Source organism: Nicotiana tabacum, chromosome 16 (genome assembly GCF_000715075.1).
Source record: "Nicotiana tabacum cultivar K326 chromosome 16, ASM71507v2, whole genome shotgun sequence".
In the NCBI taxonomy this organism is placed as follows: domain Eukaryota; kingdom Viridiplantae; phylum Streptophyta; class Magnoliopsida; order Solanales; family Solanaceae; genus Nicotiana; species Nicotiana tabacum.
The window spans coordinates 156,880,575-156,901,603 of NC_134095.1; the positions used below are offsets into that span (position 1 = coordinate 156,880,575).

Genomic DNA, 21,029 nt, shown 5'->3' on the forward strand with positions numbered 1-21,029 from the left:
TTGGGCCATTCATTTGGGCTTCAGATTTTAAATGTTTGTAGCCCAATTTTGTTTTTAAAACAAATTTCCCCCTTTTTTTCTTTATTTCTAATTTCCTAAATACATAACCTAATTAAATAAAACTAGACACCCTTAATTAAGCACTTAACATATTTATTTCATGCGTATAAAGTGTTAAAAGTAGGTAAAATTAAACAAGGCAACAAATCAGGACAAAAGAAATGCGTATTTTTGTGATTTCCTATTTAACAATCGGATTACGGTTCAAATTACGCACGACACATACATTTTGTATTTTGTTTTAATGAAAATGGACAAAAATCATAAATAATTAACAAAGTGCCATATAAAAATCCAAATTGGTACAGCAGGACCTATTTGTTATTATTATTTTTTCTTTTGGAGCGATTGTCGCGCAAGACAAAAATCACGTGCTCACACTATCTCTTGTGCCTGTGCATATACCACGTCCGCAACATCATTCCTCACACAAAATTCATATGAACTTGGCCTAGGATTACCCTTAGAAGCTCCATCTGTATTGCATTTAAACCATCTTTCATGAGGCATCTGCCAAGTAACTCTTTTAGTAACAATATGGGGCTTGTAACCTTCAAAATATTTAACAATATCTGGCCATAGTAGAGGGATGTTAGACAACCAAGGATATCTAACTCTAGCCAGATAATATAGGGTTTTGTTCACCTCATGCACTACCCTATGAAATGATGTTGCACCTCCGCCATGCTTCATTGTGTTCCTTCTTTCCTAAAGTTCCCAAGTGATAATAGCTAGAGCTGCTTGGAACAATGGCCTTAGCTTAGCACAACATTCAACACTCCACCATGCTCTAATAACCTGCTGGATTTGTACCAGATTCACCACCAATCCCCCAACTTGTAAAAACATCTTCCATACCTTAGTATCAACATCACTAGTAAGGAAATTATGTTGGAAAGTCTTATTTTGTGGTGGTAAGAAGTACCAACACTTAGAAACAATTAAGTGCCCATCTCTCCTCTATAAATCATCTGTTGGCACCTTCCCTTTCCAAAATCTCCATAAGAAGAAGGATATCTTGAATGGTAATCCCTTTGTCCAAAGCAGCTTGTATTCTGGATTTGGTTGAGCACTATGCCTCAATATTTGCCAAGCACTACGTACTGTAAATTTGCTTAAAGATGTTGGCATCTATTTAGGTGTGTCCCAGTATTCATCAGAGTTATCAAAATACACATCTTGCCTTATAAGCTCAGCAATGTCTTCTGGGAAGTTCTGCTCTAACATTTGATCATTCCACCTATCTTCATCTCTCAATTTTGTCACTTCCTGTAAATCTTCATTGATATCAAACTCTGAAGGTACTACATGATACAATGCACCAAGGCTGGTCCAATTCTCACGCCAGATAGTAGTTTTGGTGTTAAACTACGTCGTTTTGCTGCCTGGGGAGTGGGCTGTGCGGACTGGTGGATTGGGCCATTCATTTGGGCTTCAGATTTTAAATGTTTGTAGCCCAATTTTTTTTTTAAAACAAATTTCCCCCTTTTTTTTCTTTATTTCTAATTTCCTAAATACATAACCTAATTAAATAAAACTAGACACCCTTAATTAAGCACTTAACATATTTATTTCATGCGTATAAAGTGTTAAAAGTAGGTAAAATTAAACAAGGCAACAAATCAGGACAAAAGAAATGCGTATTTTTGTGATTTCCTATTTAACAATCGGATTACGGTTCAAATTACGCACGACACATACATTTTGTATTTTGTTTTAATGAAAATGGGCAAAAATCATAAATAATTAACAAAGTGCCATATAAAAATCCAAATTGGTACAGCAGGACCTATTTGTTATTATTATTTTTTCTTTTGGAGCGATTGTCGCGCAAGACAAAAATCACGTGCTCACAGCTGCCCCTCTTTGTTTGGAAACACGAAGAGTTTTCGTGCAAAGATAAAGTGAGCGTGTATGAGCGATTTTTGCCTATGGACTACTCCGTATGAAGCATGTTTTTTTTTTTTTTTTTGAAAGATCTGACCTAATCTTGCTTCAAAGATTTCCTACATATCCTGGGCTAAACAGGAATCAGGTCAATGTAGTTCGGGAGGTTTTGGTAGCTGGGATTACCATGGGATTGCGATGCTTGCTGCTGCTGTTGTCATTGCTACGTTACTGACCGCCTTATTACAACCAAATGGAAATTGGAAACTGAGCTAACTACTTATGTGTATGTCAACTGCTAGTTACAAGATTCCTATCTATGATTCTTTTACGTCAACCTGCATTGGAACGAATAAATTGACAGGAGAACTGGCATTCATAGTCAGACTCTTAATGTGACTGTATGGGGGTTTGTTTGGGATACATTTATTCCGGACCCAGTACCACAGTTTTGTCAATGCAGTGGTCTAGGTAAAATGCATACAAGTGTTACCATGACTCTATGCTATACAGTCATACTAAATCAAACAAGTGTTATACTGAGCTGAATGTATACTAAATCAAAACATGCTGTCTATGTCATCTATCATTACTGTTGAGCCATGCTATCTAACAGTTCATCTTAAACAGAATGTATGCTAGTTTATACAGAATATTTGCAGTTCGCAGTAAAAAATACAGGCCCAACTAACATTCGAACTATCCTTTTACACCAATGCTATAACATAAACTGGTATTCACTTCTTTATTTCTGCTTCAACTTCACACTTTCAACACTACAAGGTTCAAAGATTGTGTACCTGGGAATATTTGCAATTGAAGAAAGGGGCAATTAGTAGAGTAACAATGAACAAACGCAGCAGCAGTAACAGCACCAACAGTAGCAGCAGGGCAGTATAGCAACAACAACAAGAAACAGTAGAGTAGCAACTACAACTCTCAAACAATTGGAGTGGGATCAACCTCAACTAAACTAGACTTTCGAGTAGAACAAACAATGAACAAACAGACTCAGTTTTGTGAGAAACTCAGTATTGCACAGAATAGGTCCGGATTTAGTTGAAGTCAGAAACCAAAGGAAAAGGAGCAATTTTTGGTTTTTGTTTGTCTGAGTTATCAGACAGATTCTTTCCAGTTTCTGGATTCAACAGTAGCAGTTTCTGGTTTAATATCTCTTTTTCAAAGAATTCCTCACAGCCTATCTGTTTTTTTTCCTCCCCCTCTTTCTCTTTTAATCTCCTCTTTTATAAGCCTAAAGTCATCATTTTAACAGCCTGTTTAGACCCAAAAGAACACCCCTCCCATGTGGTCTGTCTTGTTTCAGTTTCCACTTACTTTAAATATAAATCAACCCTCATGATATTCCCTGGCAGACTTACCTTTTAAGTGAGGTTTAATATTTCTAAACTAAAGCAGGATATGGGCAGCAGGGTATAATCTGACAGCATATGCTGTCAAACTATTTTAAAATCAAAAGCCCTTTATGCAGGAACCAGGCTGTGCACAATGCACATGCTGTGCACAAGTGCACATGCCATCAATTCAGATTGCAGCTAACAATCTACCCTTTTATTTTCAGATTCAAATACAACTATAAGTGACCCTACTTGATTCTTACTTTGATTCAAACAAAGTTGCAGCAGGCAACATGTTCAATCGTCAACATTTGAACTACTGAAATTAATTGACGACATTTGTCGACTCGACTATATTAGTTATAACTCATACAGTCGTAACCAAAAATCAGACATTTAACAGTATCGACACATGGTTCTAATTATACTGACTGAGCAAAGTGGTACTCGAGGAACCAATTGCTCAGTCAATATTTGAAGCTCAATTATTGCACAACAAATACATACATACACGCTTATCAGAACAAGTAGAAGAAGATACTTAATCAAAACAACAAAGGTTCAGGAAAAGTGGACAGGGCATAGTTGATAAAATTCGGGGACAACCCTTACACAACAACAATAACAGCCTTTCAAACAAACATGGACTAAAGAACAAAGAAAAGAGAACAGAACTCACCTCAAATCCCGAAAAATCAAAACCTTAACTCGGACTCGGTCAGGCCTTTCTTAAGGCTGAACGGACTTTAATCGGAGTGTTTCTCAGATGAGAAACACTTCGATTAAGGTCCATTAGACCTTAATTTCTTTGGCTCGAACGGGTACGGACCAGTGACGAGGAACCTTATGGTTTCAAAAGTCAGATCTAGGATTCATGCTTCCCTGGTCAGATTCGGACTAAACCAAGTATGGTTTGGTCACGAGGGGGTCTGGGGAGTGTCTGGTGTGAGACTGGGGTCAAACGGTGCAAGTCAGGTTCCAACTCGAATCTTCAAATGAAGATTCGAGAAGGTGGGAAGGGATTCGAGCTAGGCGGTTAATAGATCCAGGTTCAGGATGGCAAGGGGGGCCTATGGTGTTAAGGGGAAGGCCACCGGCGTCCATGCCGCCGGGTTTCTGGCGAAGGGAGATGGGGGCGGCTCTAGGGTTCGGAGGGGAAGGGGATGAGGACGAAGGCGGGGTCTTGGATAGGGGGGCAGGGTATGGTAGGAGGCTTATATATGGAATGGGTGGGTTGATTTCAGCCGTTAGATCACTCGAGATCTACGGTCTGGATCTGAGGGCTTAAGTGGAACGGTGTCGTTTCAGGTGTTGGGGTCAGAGTTGGTTCGGGTAACGGGTCGGGCAAATGGGGTTATGGGTGAGAGATCCGGACCGTTGGATCAGCTTGGTTTGAATGGTTGGGATGGATTGGCACTGAAACGACGTAGTTTTGGTGTTAAACTACGTCGTTTTGCTGCCTGGGGAGTGGGCTGTGCGGACTGGTGGATTGGGCCATTCATTTGGGCTTCAGATTTTAAATGTTTGTAGCCCAATTTTGTTTTTAAAACAAATTTCCCCCTTTTTTTCTTTATTTCTAATTTCCTAAATACATAACCTAATTAAATAAAACTAGACACCCTTAATTAAGCACTTAACATATTTATTTCATGCGTATAAAGTGTTAAAAGTAGGTAAAATTAAACAAGGCAACAAATCAGGACAAAAGAAATGCGTATTTTTGTGATTTCCTATTTAACAATCGGATTACGGTTCAAATTACGCACGACACATACATTTTGTATTTTGTTTTAATGAAAATGGACAAAAATCATAAATAATTAACAAAGTGCCATATAAAAATCCAAATTGGTACAGCAGGACCTATTTGTTATTATTATTTTTTCTTTTGGAGCGATTGTCGCGCAAGACAAAAATCACGTGCTCACACTATCTCTTGTGCCTGTGCATATACCACGTCCGCAACATCATTCCTCACACAAAATTCATATGAACTTGGCCTAGGATTACCCTTAGAAGCTCCATCTGTATTGCATTTAAACCATCTTTCATGAGGCATCTGCCAAGTAACTCTTTTAGTAACAATATGGGGCTTGTAACCTTCAAAATATTTAACAATATCTGGCCATAGTAGAGGGATGTTAGACAACCAAGGATATCTAACTCTAGCCAGATAATATAGGGTTTTGTTCACCTCATGCACTACCCTATGAAATGATGTTGCACCTCCGCCATGCTTCATTGTGTTCCTTCTTTCCTAAAGTTCCCAAGTGATAATAGCTAGAGCTGCTTGGAACAATGGCCTTAGCTTAGCACAACATTCAACACTCCACCATGCTCTAATAACCTGCTGGATTTGTACCAGATTCACCACCAATCCCCCAACTTGTAAAAACATCTTCCATACCTTAGTATCAACATCACTAGTAAGGAAATTATGTTGGAAAGTCTTATTTTGTGGTGGTAAGAAGTACCAACACTTAGAAACAATTAAGTGCCCATCTCTCCTCTATAAATCATCTGTTGGCACCTTCCCTTTCCAAAATCTCCATAAGAAGAAGGATATCTTGAATGGTAATCCCTTTGTCCAAAGCAGCTTGTATTCTGGATTTGGTTGAGCACTATGCCTCAATATTTGCCAAGCACTACGTACTGTAAATTTGCTTAAAGATGTTGGCATCTATTTAGGTGTGTCCCAGTATTCATCAGAGTTATCAAAATACACATCTTGCCTTATAAGCTCAGCAATGTCTTCTGGGAAGTTCTGCTCTAACATTTGATCATTCCACCTATCTTCATCTCTCAATTTTGTCACTTCCTGTAAATCTTCATTGATATCAAACTCTGAAGGTACTACATGATACAATGCACCAAGGCTGGTCCAATTCTCACGCCAGATAGTAGTTTTGGTGTTATTCATTTCCCACAAAATTTTGTGTTCCACCTCCTCTCTTGCATCTAGCATTTTCCTCCACACATGTGATCCCTCCCTAAATTGTACAATAGTAGGAAGCTCCTTCTTGCAATATTTATTCCACATGAAGTTTGACCACAAGGATTTTAATGTCCTAAAGCTCCACTACAACTTTTCAAACAAGGCTTTGGGACATCAAAGAAAGACCTGAACCCTAATCCTCCTTCCTCCTTAGGAAGACACAAATTAAGCAACTTGGTCCAATGCCTACTTCTACCTTCTTCCTTAGTACTCCAAAAGAATCTAGCAAACATTTTGTGCAAATTTTCAAGCACATTATCAGGAAGATCCAACACTGAGAGAATGTGAGTTGGTAAGCTTTGCAACACACTAGTTATAAGGGTAGCTTTACCTCCAAAGGACAGTAATTTCCCTTTCCAAGAGTGTAGCTTTGCCTTCATCTTTTTGATGAGATTATTATAATAATCTTTCCTCCTCCTTGTATAAAATATTGGACATCTTAGGTAAGTGAATGGAAACTTACCTCTCTAAAATCCAGTTATAGCACCAATAGTATGAAACAACTCTCCTACCACATTAGCATGCGTGTAATATGAACTTTTTGAATTGTTGGTTAGATGTCTCATACAGTGTAAGGACTTCAACCACTTTACTCAAAGAATATAGATCAGCAGAGGCAAATATGATTGTATCATCTGCATATACCAAATGGTTTAAAGGATCAGTCCATTCTGACATACCATAACCTATAAACTTCTTGTCTTCAAACAACTTGTTCAATGACTGTGACAGAACCTCAGCAGAAAGAATGAACAAGGCTGGAGATAAAGGATCTCCATGTTTAACCCCTCTTGTAGACTTAAAATTTTTTGATGCTTGCCCATTTATGAGTACTGAATACCAATTGTTAGCCAGTAGATTCCAAATCATGTTAATGAATTGCTCAACAAATCCCATTTTTCTCAGTACATGAAGTAGATACTTCCATGATACCCTATCATAAGCCTTGGCCATGTCAAGCTTAATCACAACATTAGTAGACTTCCCCCTTATTAGAAGTGTATTTTGATTCATACTTTCTCTTTTCTTTTTAAAAAAAATGTGTTTGAATAAGAAAAACAAACAGAGTGGTATATATAATTAAATAAAATATTTTGTTTTCCAATAGGAATGGATCTGCTAAGCTCATTGAAACTCTAGGTTGGGAATTATGATGTATTTATTATGTAAACTAAGAGTCCATCCAACTGTATATAGAGAACCAGCTCCCACAAAACACAATAATATTTACGTGCAAAACTCTCAGCTCACAGGGTTAAAATCCACGACCTACACTTGTAGGATTTCAACTTCACTAACTGAGACACTTTAGATTACAACCTATTGTAAACTAAGAATTAAACTCTTAATCCCTCACCTACTTACAATAACTATATCACAAATATCTTTGTAATAACTCTATTACAAAGCTAACCACTTGGCTAACTTTAGTCAACACAACAACACATTTTATGGTTTACAAAGTATCCTATGAGATGCTTCTAATTATGTTGAGTAGGAGTTACAAATTAATAACATAAACAAAGACACAACAATACTAAGGACACACGATGTAATCAATGCTGGAATTTGGACCTTTGTTATATTGTTGTTTTGTTCTTCAATGCCTTTGAGAGAATGAAGGCGGATACACACTTGAGAGTAAATGATATTTTGGTTTTGCAAGTGTGTGTAATCTCATGTTGGTAATATATAAGTGATGTCATCAAGGATAATGCAAGAGAGTGTCCGGTATACAACATGCTTCAACAGTATTGCTGTATTGTTGCGTGTGTAGTGCAGTAGCTTTAACAACTGTAAGAGTTAACTTGTACTATGACCGGAGGAACTGATATCTATATATTCCCTCTGTTGTTCCCTTAACTGATTTTATTGAAACTTGTACTAGACGTTTGACTTGTTGTTATGATTGCGAAGAGGGTAGTTGTATTAGGTTCCCTATCTGGTTCTCATATGATGTTTGTTAAATCATCAAAATAAAAAACACATAACTTATCAATTTTCCCCTTTTTGATGATGAAAACTTAGAATTGATAATCCCCTTGAGAACTAGATCTCCATATTGTTCCACCTGTAGAATAATCATATTCCCCCTGAGAACCTGCTTCTCCCCTTCAATTTTCTTCCCCCATTTGGCATCATAAAAAACAAACAAGTAAACATAAAACGTAGTCTAGCAAAGTTAACTCATGCCACTTGTGTGCACACAACATAGCTAAAAATAGAACATAAGAGTATAACATGCATTAAAAAGGACTAAGATGCTCATTAATTTAAGGAAAAGATTCATTATAGCAGTACCATCATTATAAAATCATACACAAATTAAACATAACTAGAGTAACGCAACCATAGGGGACAGATAAGAAAAAGGACATTGCAAGATTTGGCAGGGACTAACAAAAGGGACACTGACAAAGGGACAATTTAGGAGGCACTGGATAAGGAATGGAAGGAAGAGGGAGAAAGAGCCTTGAGGAGAACTTCCACATGAGCATTAGCAGCTCTCTGCTCATTGATCAAATGCTCTTTCAAGTTCTCCACCTGTTTCCTCAAATCTATATTCTCAGCCGTCAAGCGGGCAACTTCTACACCTTGAGCACTGCTAGAACCAGGTTCCGTGCTGGCTTGATTGAGCTTACCCTCAAGAATGACATTCTTGGCCTTCAACCGCCTAATTTTCTCATTTGCAGTAATTTGAGCATTGATAAGTTAAGAGATTGTAGAATAACTGCCTAATCCCCCCTTTTTGTCAACACACTCGCATTCTTCCAAGGTGTTCATTGAGGACATTTACTTACGAGTTTCCACAACTGCTCTCCACAAGGGGACCTCAAAACATTCAAAGAATTTTGTGAGCAGGAACCCATATGGAAACCCATGATTTCCAATCTTGAAGTATGCCACCTTCTTCATGTGTTCAATCAATATCCCAAGCAGATTGATGGGAGTGTAGCCGTCCAGTGCCTCCAAAAGAACCAAGTCCGCCATAGATGCAATTGATCGCCTTTCAGCTCTTGGTAGCAGGACCATGTTCACTAACTCGAACAAGAGTTAGTATTACGGAAGCAGTGCCTTCTTGTGCACTCGTTCCCCTTGTTGAATAGCTTGAGTCTTGAGAATAAGCTTCCTAAAATCGGGGGAATAGGTTCCCTCTAATGTTGAGAGCCCTTTAGCAGGCACCTCAAGAATATCCTCGAGCACAGCCTTATCAATCACAAAGTCTACCCCATTGACCTTCAAACAGATGGTGTCACCTTTAACTGTGAACAAATCAGCATAGAAACTACAAACTTCTTCGTCATAAACCTTTGGACTCTGAACAGTAAAGAGATGAGTCCACTTTTGGAAGTCGCAGATTTCAACCAACTGCCTCATTCAAGACTTTTCAATAATATTAGTGTCAAAAACTCTGCCTCACAGGACTTTTCCTTTTTCAGTTCTGCTTTCATTTCAAGCTCAAACACATCAACTCTGGCCTTCTTTGAGGAACTAGGTTCCTCACTGCCGCTTGGCTTCTTCTTGAGAGACTTCTTTTTCCCAACACTTTTCTCCTTCTCAACAGACTTCTCCTTCTCGCCAGACTTCTCTTTCTCAACACTTTCTTGGCCACCAATTTCAGCAACCTTTACACATGATACCTTTTTCTATTTCACAGACACAATCTTCTTAGATATTTACGGACAAGAGGAGCAGGTTCCTTATGCAACCCCTCATCCTCAACTTCCACAATAGTTGCCGAAGGCAGATCCTCATCATCAACTAGTCTACTTTTTACAAGTCTTCTTTTTTTCTCTCCTTATTCTCCTTTAGATCATTGTCAAGAGCAACCTTTTATTGTCTAGTGGTGGGTCGTTTAGAAACAGACCCTTGTGTAATAGTTCCACCACTCTTAGCAGCGATAAACTAGGCTATAGACAAACTGGCGTAGTCCTCCTCACTTTTATCTCCTTCTCCTTCTAACATTGACTTCATTATAGGGTACATAATCTTTAAAGAGGTTGCATCAAGATGATGGGAAAGGGTAGGGTCAGTACTGTCCAGGGGCTATTTAGTAGAACATGGAGTTTCATCCTAAGTAGGAGCTGAGATATCCTCTTGGGCTGGTCGCTCTGTAAGCACCCATGTAGTACTAATCGATGCCCTGTCAGTTTGAGGCACCTGGTCCTTATCCCCTCATTCTTCCCATGAACCCCAGTACTTACACAACCAGAAATAGAATCCCCAACTGGACTTGTCAAAATATTTTCATCTTTCTTACCCTTATTATTCAATAATGCAATACCAGCAGAAGAGGGTGGAGCGTTACCTAATGAAGATAGAATATTCAGATCAAACCCCTGTTCGAGTTTCAGAGACACCAGACACTGACTCATCACCACTCGGACAAGTGACAACCATTTTTGTCCAAAAATTCTTCCTCAACATGTTGACTAGATACCTCTGCACCTTTATCTTCTTCCACTAGTTCTTCTGTGGTTTGGAGAAAGCAGGAGGTGGACAAAGGTCCTTCTACTTCCATTTTCTCTATGGTAGTAGATGGTGAGGCAGAAGCAACAAACCTTTTAGGAGTTTGATTTTTTTGCTGCAATGGGAACTAGAACTGGATAGAGTGGGGTTTGGTCGGAAATTGGGGTTTCAGTGGGTGAAAGGCTGGGGCTTCGATCCTAATGGTTGTACTTCATGGGACGAAGACACAACAGGGATTTCAATTGTAGCTTTTGGAGACTATGATTGTGGTGAAGACATGGTCGATTTTGAAGAATGAAGACACAAGAAGAGGATTTGAGAGAGAGAGAGAGAGTATTTGATGTAGACAGTTATGAGATAGACTGGCCTTTTTGGGGATATTTAAAGGGAAAAGAGGAACCAGTTACAAATGGACGCAATTTAATGAACGGGTAGACGGGTCGAATTTGTAACGGGTATGTCGTTTGGGTTTACGAGATATGGGAAAGAGAGGAAACAATTAATGAGGTAGCTCACTAGCAGTTCAAAAAATGCGTTTGAGTGTACAAGGAACTACTAACCTGAGTCATGGGAACCAGGTTCCATGCCAGTTTTTTTGAAAATATAAGCATCGTCCTTTCAAAAATTGCAATGTCATTAACTGTTTGCTTGTCTTGTAGTTGGCAAACGTGTTTACCTGTAACGGTATAACATTGAGTTAGAAGTTGCCAGAAAATACTTTTTAGCAATTTACCTTACCATCCTTTCATAGCCTATCATCGGAGGACCAGGTTCTCAGTTTATTTTGATCAAATCCAATTCCAATCGATTCTTTTCAAAGTGCTCTCTGCTTAGTGCTTTGGTGAAGACATCGGCTACCTGGTCCTCTATCTTGTAGAACTTCATAAAGATGAGTCATTTTTCAATGTTGTCCCTCAGGTGGTGTCGAACATCAATGTGCTTTGTCCTCTTATGCTGAACCGGATTATTTGCCATATTAAAGGCACTTGTGTTGTCATATAGCAATGACACACAATCACAAAATACACCATCTTCTTCCAATTGTTGCTTGATCCACAATAGTTGGGCACAACAGGAGGCAGCTGCCACATATTCAGCTTCTGCAGTAGAGAGAGCCACATAATTTTATTTCTTTGTACCCCATGAAATCAATCATAAACCCAGAAAATGAGTCATGCTAGATGTTCTCTTTCTATCCACCAGATAACCAGCATAATCAGTATTAACATACTTAATTAAGTCATCTCCTGGGGGATAATAGAGGACCAGGTCCTACGTTCCTTTGAGATACCTCAGAATTCTTTAGGCAACTTTAAAACAAGATTATTTAGGACTTGATTGGAATCTAGCACACAACACAACACTAAACGCAATGTCAAGTCTGTTGTCTATTAGGTACAAGAGAGATCCAATGATACCTCGATACATAGTTTCATTTACAGTGGAACCAGGTTCGTCCATATCTAGATGAGTGGCAGTATCAATGTGGGTATCAATGGGTCTTTGAGCTTTCCATCTCAAACCTCTTCAGAAGCTTCTTAATGAATTTCTACTGACTTATCATCGTTCCTTTAGATGTTTGCTTAACTTGTAATCCTAGGAAGAAGTTCAGTTCTCATCTCAAACTTGCTTCCCATAAGCTTTGCAAACTCCTCACATAGAGAATTATTTATTGTACCAAAAGTTATGTCATCAATATAGACCTGCACAAAAAGTAGGTTCCTCCCTCTTTTCTTTAGAAAAAGAGTGTTGTTAATATTTCCTCTAGTGAAGCCATTCTCTAGAAGGAACCTGGACGACCTTTCATACCATGCACGAGGGGCCTGTTTCAATCCATATAAGGCTTTGTCAAGCTTGAAGACATATTCAGGATGTTCATAGTATTCAAAACCAGGTGGTTGTTTGATAAAAACTTCTTCCTTAAAATATCCATTCAGAAATGAACTCTTAACATCCATTTGGAACAATTTGAATACCATATGAGATGCAAAAGCAATAAGAATTCTGACGGCTTCCATTCTTGCTACTGGAGCAAAAGTTTCATCAAAATTAATTCATGCTTCTTGATTATAGCCTTGGACCACCAGCCTAGATTTATTTCTTGTTGTATTGCAAACTTATCAAGTGTGTTTCTGAACACCCAGCCGGTTCCAATAACTGTTCTATCTTAAGGTCGAGGAACTAGGTGCCACACGTTATTCCTCTAAAATTAATGGAGCTTCTCTTGCATAGCATCAACCCAACTTTCAATACTTCCTTGATATTTTTTGGCTCAATTTGAGACAGGAAAGCTGAGAAAGCAAATATGTTTCTTGTCTTGGATCTAGTCTGAATCCCCGAGTCTGAAGGAGTGATTACGTTTCAGAGACAATGTGAGCTTTTGTGTTTCCAGTTAGACACCTGGGTATCAGGATGTGAGGGACCAGGATCCACCATGTGAGACCCATTATTGGCATCGATGGACGTGTGAGTACCACTTCTTTGCTTTGCATTAAAAGTGCCTAGTACATCATCAACTACTCTATTTTCAGCTTCAATTGTTGTGATAGAGGGACCGGGTTCATCCAAATCAGCTAGAAGTTCTGCTACATCTTCTTCACTAGACTCCTTGACTCATTAGATTTGCCTTCCCGTTTGCCATATCAATAACCTTTCTAGGAATCTTTGAATAATCTCCATTTTGGTCATTCTTATTATGTGAATCTTTCCCACTTGAGTGGTGTGATTCATCAAAGATTATTGTATTCCTTGTACGCTTTACCTTGTGAAGAATAACCAAGAAAGATTCCTTTATCACTTTTAGGATCAAATTTTACCAACGATTCCTTACCATTATTGAGAACAAAACGTTTGCATCCAAATGCTCTCAGATAAGTCAACTTTGGTTTTCTCCCATTGAGCAATTCATACAGGGTCTTGTTGAGGAGGGACCTGATCATGTACCTGTTAATCAGATAACAGGCAGTGTTCACTACTTCAGCCCAAAAACTCTTTGGTACCCTACTATCAATTATCATCGTCCTTGTCACACCTCCTTTTTACCTACTCCAGAAGGGGTATAAGGGAGTTTTTCCAATTTAAAGTGACTATCGAAACGGGATCATTTTATTAAAAATTCAGAGTCGCCACTTGGGATAATTTTTTGGTGTCCCAAGTCACCGGTTCAAATCCCAAATCGAGGAAAAGATTGACTCTGTATTACAGTCCGCGAACACAGAAATCCGGGTAAGAAATTCTGTTAATCCGGGAGAAGGTGTTAGGCATTCCCGAGTTCCGTGGTTCTAGCACGGTCGCTCAACTGTTATAATTGGCATATTTACTTGATTCTAATACATGTTTTAATCTATGGTACAATTTTAACTTTAGAACCGCTTTTATAATTAATTTTTTAGGAAAGATTCAACGTCATCTAAAACACGTCTTGAACTACGTCACATAAATACACATGCGGCCTACGAAACGTTTCATCTAACATTATTGAGATTTGGATTTGGGTCACATAAATGCACATCCGAGTTTAGAAAAATAATTTAAATTACGCGCCTAAAGCAACTACGCGTTTTATTTAATTATCTTTTTAAGGCTTAAGGTTATCCAAAGGGCCATGAATTTATGGAACAAGGGAAGAGGTGTGTAGAATTCCTACTCAAAGGTCACTAACGCGTACTAGGAAAATAGTGACCTCTTTGATAGTTGTCACGTCAGCTCATTCGATTTGAGGGACTAAGGATTTGTTGAAAAAAACAAACGTGACTGATAGGACATTACATATACCCAACGTTGATATAGAGTCCTAGAGTATGCCATGGCCCCTCCTTATTCAGGTAATGCCAAAAATAACGTTCAAAAGGTCAGAACAACATTAATCTCTAAGAGGAAATAAATAAAGAATGGCATATAAGGACAAATTCTACGTTGAATGTATCTAAAAGTTCCATCGTTTAAGAGAATATCTTGAAGGAAGCCAGAAGAGGTCGCTGGAGAAGATTCAACTACACATTTTTTAATAAAATAAATTGATTCACAGTTAGAGGCGGATCCAAGATTTAAGCATAGCGGGGGCACCATTGTCTTTAACATAGATATATAAGCTAGTAGCGATAAAATTTAGCGTGCTAACTCCTTGAAAATTTAATGATTATGAGTCAGTGATCAAAAATATCTTTTAAAATATCAAAAACTTACTCAAATAAAATCAAGACTAAATATTCGTTAAGTAGTTCAAGCAGAGTCTCAATCGCCATCGCTAAATCGACGGAAGTATGCTACTTTGCCGAAGTGATTTTTGAAGGCACAAGCATTTTGGAGTTTTTCTATTGCTCTTTTTGGGGGGAATTTTATTGAATTACTTATTTTAATACAAGTCAAGAAAATGATGATGCTTATAAACTTAGTTATCATGATAAAGAATATAAATTGGCTTCTTGCTAATGGAATATTGTATTCCCCTCCAATTTTCTTTAATCTTTTTATGTCTCTCTGTTACTTTTTTCAAATTCTAGAAAGACGTTTCTCAAAAAAGTTTTTGACTATTTTATATAGAAGCTCAAAAGAACTAATCGTGGAGAGAAGCTTGGTTTGAGGCTTTTGAGAGAGAGATTTGAAGGGAGCAAAGCTAAACTAAATTCACTAAATGTACTAGTGCTAAAATATTTTTGAACTCAAAAAAGATTAAAAAAAAGAGAGATAGAAAACCAAATTGAACTCTAAATATAGAATACTAAACTACCTTGAATTCAAAGAGGAAAAAAAATAAAATAAAAAAGAGCATGCTGAACCCAAGTCATCTTGAGAGGGAGGAGCAAATGTCGCGTGTTAAACCAGCCCAGCAATCAAACTTTTATGTTTGAGGGGCACATCAAAATTATTTAGGGGGTCCTTGATGTATATACAAGTATATATACACAGTTTTTTGTCGAAGTTAACGGGTTCCGGTGACCCTTTTAGTAGGTCTGCCTCTGTTCACAGCAATTCCAAACCCTTAAGACATTTCCAAATGAAAAACCCCATTAATAAGCAAGGAAATTGTATTTACCCCAATACATAATTATTCTTCCATAGACACACTCGTTGAAATAAAACCATGCTGTTCATTAGTATCACACATCATTATGTACTTCAATTTAATTCAAATTACTAAAAAAATATTAATGTAAGAACACCGCATATTTATCCTCAAACACATACATAGCCTATTTGTCATGCTTGAACAGATTTAGGCCCAAAACTGAATTAAGATTTTATATAAAAATAAATAAAATAAAATTGCAAATGAGTCTATCACAGAATGATTCAAGGTGAGTCATAGGATTTTGCACATAAAATATTCATCACATGTTGTTCAAGGAGCACTATCATGACTGAAAAGAAAAATCAGGGACATTAAGCAAGAACTGATTAACTCATGATAAAATGCCTAAAATTCTCTAATTCGCATTTATTGATTTGAACTATGTGATTACAATATGAAGAACATACCTAAATGGGAGGAAAAATCAGCTAGATAAATCAAAGTAAAATCTGAAATCAGAAGGTGAAAACTCAGCGGCAAACCAACAATCACAAGCCCTAAAAATCTGTTCCGATTTCTAGCTCCTAGGAAACACTTGAAAACCAGAAACAAGCTCCCAATTTCTGAAGAGTTTTGAAATTTTTTGATTTCTACCGTGTGTGTTTCTTTGAAGAAGAAGAAGAAGGAAACGGTGGGGTCCTCCTTTGTCACAAACGGCGCTGTCTGTATTTTATCCTGGGGTCTTAGGCGTTTTTGTATTTCAGCTTATGCCAATTGTTGCTGCTGGTTTGGGAATGGAGGAGAAGAAGTTCAAGGGGAGGGGAGGCTCGTGAAGAAGATGAAGTTTTTGAGAGGGAGGGTCGTATATTTTGTTCTGCGGCTGACAGCTTTTCTTTTGTGTATTTTCGTCTCCTTTGGCTGATTAGGCTTACTCCTATTATATAGGTCTAGGTCTAAAGGTGTATTTTTGTGTATTTTTCAAATTAGTCCCTTGGTTTTGTGTATTATGTCTCTAAGTTTTTTTAAGAAAAGTGTTAAGGGTATTGGGCTCAGGGAATGAGCTTGAGAATTATGGGCTAAGTCCGAAAAATTAGGCCTAAAAATGGGTCGTTTGAGCCCGAATTTTATTCTTTCCTCGCGAACGAGACTAAAATACGATCTTATTTATTAATTAATCCTACGTAAGCAAAATAACTATTAAAATAAGACTGACCGTTAAAACAAAACTAATTTTGGTATTTTTAAGATTAAAAATGACTACAAACCATTAATGAAACTATTTTTTGTAATTTTCATTTTTCTTGTAATAAAATGAAGTAAAAGAGTCAGAATTAATTGAAATAGCGATATTAGGGCTAAATTAAATATTTTACGCTAAAATGTGAAAAATCTTTGGAGGGTCAAAAATCACATGTCTACAGTCCTTGTCATATCTTCAAAAGTTCTATTTTTTCTCTCCATAATACTATTTTGTTAGGGTGTTCTGGGAGCAAAACAATTATGACTTATACCATTTTTAGCACAAAATTATTCAAATTTTGCATTGTCAAACTCGATGTAGTGATCAGTTCTAACGCTCACAATATTATGGCTCATCTTCACTTGAATCTACTTCACAAAAGTAGCAAAGACGGGAAAAGATTTCATCATTGGTTATGAGAAATAGGGTCCCTATGAATCTGGAATACTCATAAACAATAATGAAGATGTACTTCTTTTCTCCTTTGTTGGGCATCTTCATAGGTCTACACAGATCCATATGAAGAAGATCCAGTGGCCTTAAGGTGCTCACTTCCTTCTTTGGCTTGAATAAGGACCCGACTTGCTTCCCTTTCACACATGCATCACACACCTTGTGATATTTGAACTTTGACTTTGACAGTCCACGAACCGGGCCTTCTTGATCAGCTTCTTCAACAAAGTAAAGCTTGCATGTCCTAATCTTTTGTGCCGTAATTCAGCTTCATGATCAACGACACTTAGACATGTAAGATCACCATTGTTCAGAGACTCGAAGTCTGCAATATAGATGTTTTAATTCTTTTTGCAACCAGAACCACTTCACCAGTTATAAGATTGGTGACAGTGCAAGACTTTGACAAGAACTCCACTTTGTTTCCTTTGTCATATATTTGAGAGACACTCAGTAGGCTATATTTCAAGTTATTCACATAATACACATTTTAAATTGAGTTAGTGTGTATTTTTCCAATTTTTCAATCAAGGACACACTCCCACCTTGCAGGGCTTTGAGTGAAAGGAAATCATCCATACTTCTAGTCATGTGTTTAAAGCAGCCACTATCCATGAACCATTTTGACTGATTCCTTTCACTACTGCCTGCACAAGGGAATCAGAGATTAGACTTAGAAGCCAATCAAGTTTGGGTCCCTTGAAATGAAGGAAGGGGAGAATCAAACTTCTTTTTGTCCATATAGGCATTACACATTTCATTTTATGAGAATCAGGTTCCTTAGCAGTAGATACTTTTTTAGCAAAATTTTATTTTTCTGTTGGGACTGAAACTTTGCTTTACAAAAGTCTTTGTAATGACCAGTATTACCATAGTGAGTACAAAGGCATTTATCAGGCACAGTAACATACTTGCTACATGGGTTATAGGGAGCCTTTTTCTTTTTGGAACCCGATTCTTTGCATGTTCCCCCTCCCCATACTTTTATGCATGGAAGTGATTGTGTCGGAGAACCAGGTCCACTTTAGAAAGTTATCTAGATCATTTTAACCCTACTTAAATCTTTCTGAAGTTGTCTATTTCTTTCAAGTTCAACACAATGACTAAGTTTTACCTTTTTGAATTCATTTTCAAGCTTAATGTGTGCCTTTCTTGCCACCTTCTTTCCTTTTGAGGAGTTCATGCAGTTTTTCATTTAAGTTTTAATAGAATGTTATCTTTCTTTGACTCCTTTACTGTTTCATTCAAATCCGCAACTACTAGCAACAAATCATCTCTCTCATGTTCTATCTCTCCGATTTTCTCAGTTAAAGCATTTTTATCTTTCTTTAGCTCCTCTATTGTTTCCTTCAAATCAACAACTACGACCAACAAATCATCTCTCTCATGTTCTATCTCTCCTATTTCCTCGGTCAAATCATTTTTGTCATTAATGAAATTGTGGTAAGCATCAATTAAGATATTAACTAAATATACCAGATTCTTTGAGAATAAGACTTCAAATTTCTTTGAACATCTAGAAAGTTTACCTCATCGTCGTCATCATCTTCGTCCTCGTCAGATTTTGCCATCAGGGCAAATATGAAATCATATTCTGCAGTTTTGCTTTCAACGGCCATTATAGATATGTTACCTTGTTCATCATCACCCTCAGATTCACTAGAAGAAACTCCCCAGGTAGCAAGAGTTTGCTTCACAACATTATCAACAGTATCTCTTCTCTTGAATTTCCTGTCGGGGACCAGGTTCCTCTTAGCTGTATCGTCCACGTTGTGTTTGTAATGGTCCTACTTGTGGAGAGGAAAATCCTTGATGAAATGTTCTGGCTTTCCACACTTGTGACAATAATCATAACCTTTTGTATTTCTGCTGGAGCTGCCTTTCTTAGGAATTCCTCCATTTTTTAGAACTATTTTCTGAAATCACCATGTAAGATAGGCCATGTCAGCATCATCACCACTTGGATCATTGTTGTCTGCCTTGAGAACCAAGTTCTTCTACTTTTTGGGTTCTCTTCTTTCATGATCTTTCTTCTTCTTCATTTTGTAGGATTTTAGATTTCTAATGAGTTCGTCAATGGTCAGCTTCTACAGATCTTTGGCTTCCGTGATAGCATTAACTTTTCTCTCCCAGTAACCATGTAACACACTGAGTATTTTTCTGACCAATTTGTTCCTTGGGATAATCTCTCCAAGAGAGTGTAGCTCATTGATGATGGAAGTAAAACGAGTATGTATGTCTTGAATGGACTCATTCTCCTTCATCTTGAAGAGTTCACACTCAGTTGTGTTCATGTCAATTTTTGTCTGCTTGACTTGAGTGGTTCCCTCATATGCAGTCTGGAGAGCCTCCCAGATCTCCTTGGCAGATTGACAGGCTAAGATGTGGTTGTACTCGTCTGGTCCAATACCACAGGCGAGGATCTTCTTTGCTCTGAAGTTTTTCTCGATGGCTTTACGATCAACATCATTATATTCCTTCCTTGTCTTTGGAACTGTGACTGTTGTCTCGCAAATGATCTTCATAGGGACAAATGGTCCATCACATATAACATCCCAAAGCTCTGAATCTTCTGCCATGACAAAATCATGCATTCTTGTCTTCCACCAGCCATAGTATTGTCCATTGAATTTTGGTGGTCGGTAGGTTGATTGAACTTCTTCAAAATTTGGTGGAGCAGCCATGTAGATCCTTTGTAAGTGTTAGCCTTATTGAAAGAACCTTCTCTGATACCAATTGATGTAAACTAAGAGTCCACCAAACTGTATAGAGAATCTAGTTCTCTATCAGTTCCCATAGAACACAACAACAAGTAAATAACACAACAATATGTATGTGAAAAACTCTCAGCTCACGATATTAAATACCACGACCTACACTTGTAGGATTTTAACTTTACTAACTGAGCAACTTTAGATTACAACCTATTATAACCTAGGAATTAAACTCTTAAACATTCACCTACACCTACTTACAATAACTATATTGCAAGCCTCTTTGTAATAACTCTATTACAAAACTAACCACTTGACTAACTCTAGTCAACACAACCATACAGTTTATGGTTTACAAAGTGTCCTACGAGATACTTCTAATTAAGCTGAGTAAGAGTTAAAAATGAATAACATAAACAAAGACACACGATGTAATCAATGCTGGGATCTGGTCGTTCGTTATGTTGTTGTTTTTTTGTTCAATGTCTTTGAGAGAATGAACGCGGCTGCACACTTGAAACTAAATGATATTTAGGTTTTGCAAGTGTGTGTAATCCCTTGGCTCATGTTGGTAATATATAAGTGAGGCCATCAAGGATAATGCAAGGAAGTGTCCGGTATACAACATGCTTCAACAGTGTTGTTGTATTGTTGCGCGTGCAGTGCAACATCTTTAACAACTTTAAGAGTTGACTTGTACTGTGACCGGAGGAACTGATATCTATCTGTTCCCTTTACTATTCTCTTAATTGATTTCATTGAAACTTGTGCCAGACATTTAACTTGTTGTTCCGAACGCAGAGAGGCTAGTTATATCTGGTTCCATATCTAGTTCTCATATGAA

At 37.6% G+C, this 21,029-nt stretch overlaps 2 protein-coding genes across 2 annotated transcripts; both read right to left on the reverse strand.

Annotated features, from left to right (window-relative positions):
• Positions 1-6,813: 6,813 nt before the first annotated feature.
• Positions 6,814-7,311, reverse strand: LOC142170476 (secreted RxLR effector protein 78-like). The gene has a single exon (XM_075232392.1). It carries the CDS (start codon positions 7,309-7,311, stop codon positions 6,814-6,816), a length of 498 nt encoding a protein of 165 aa, XP_075088493.1.
• Positions 7,312-19,558: 12,247 nt separating this feature from the next.
• LOC142170477 (uncharacterized) lies at positions 19,559-20,155 on the reverse strand. Its single transcript, XM_075232393.1, has one exon. The coding sequence runs from the start codon at positions 20,153-20,155 to the stop codon at positions 19,559-19,561; it is 597 nt and encodes a 198-aa protein (XP_075088494.1).
• Positions 20,156-21,029: the final 874 nt, after the last annotated feature.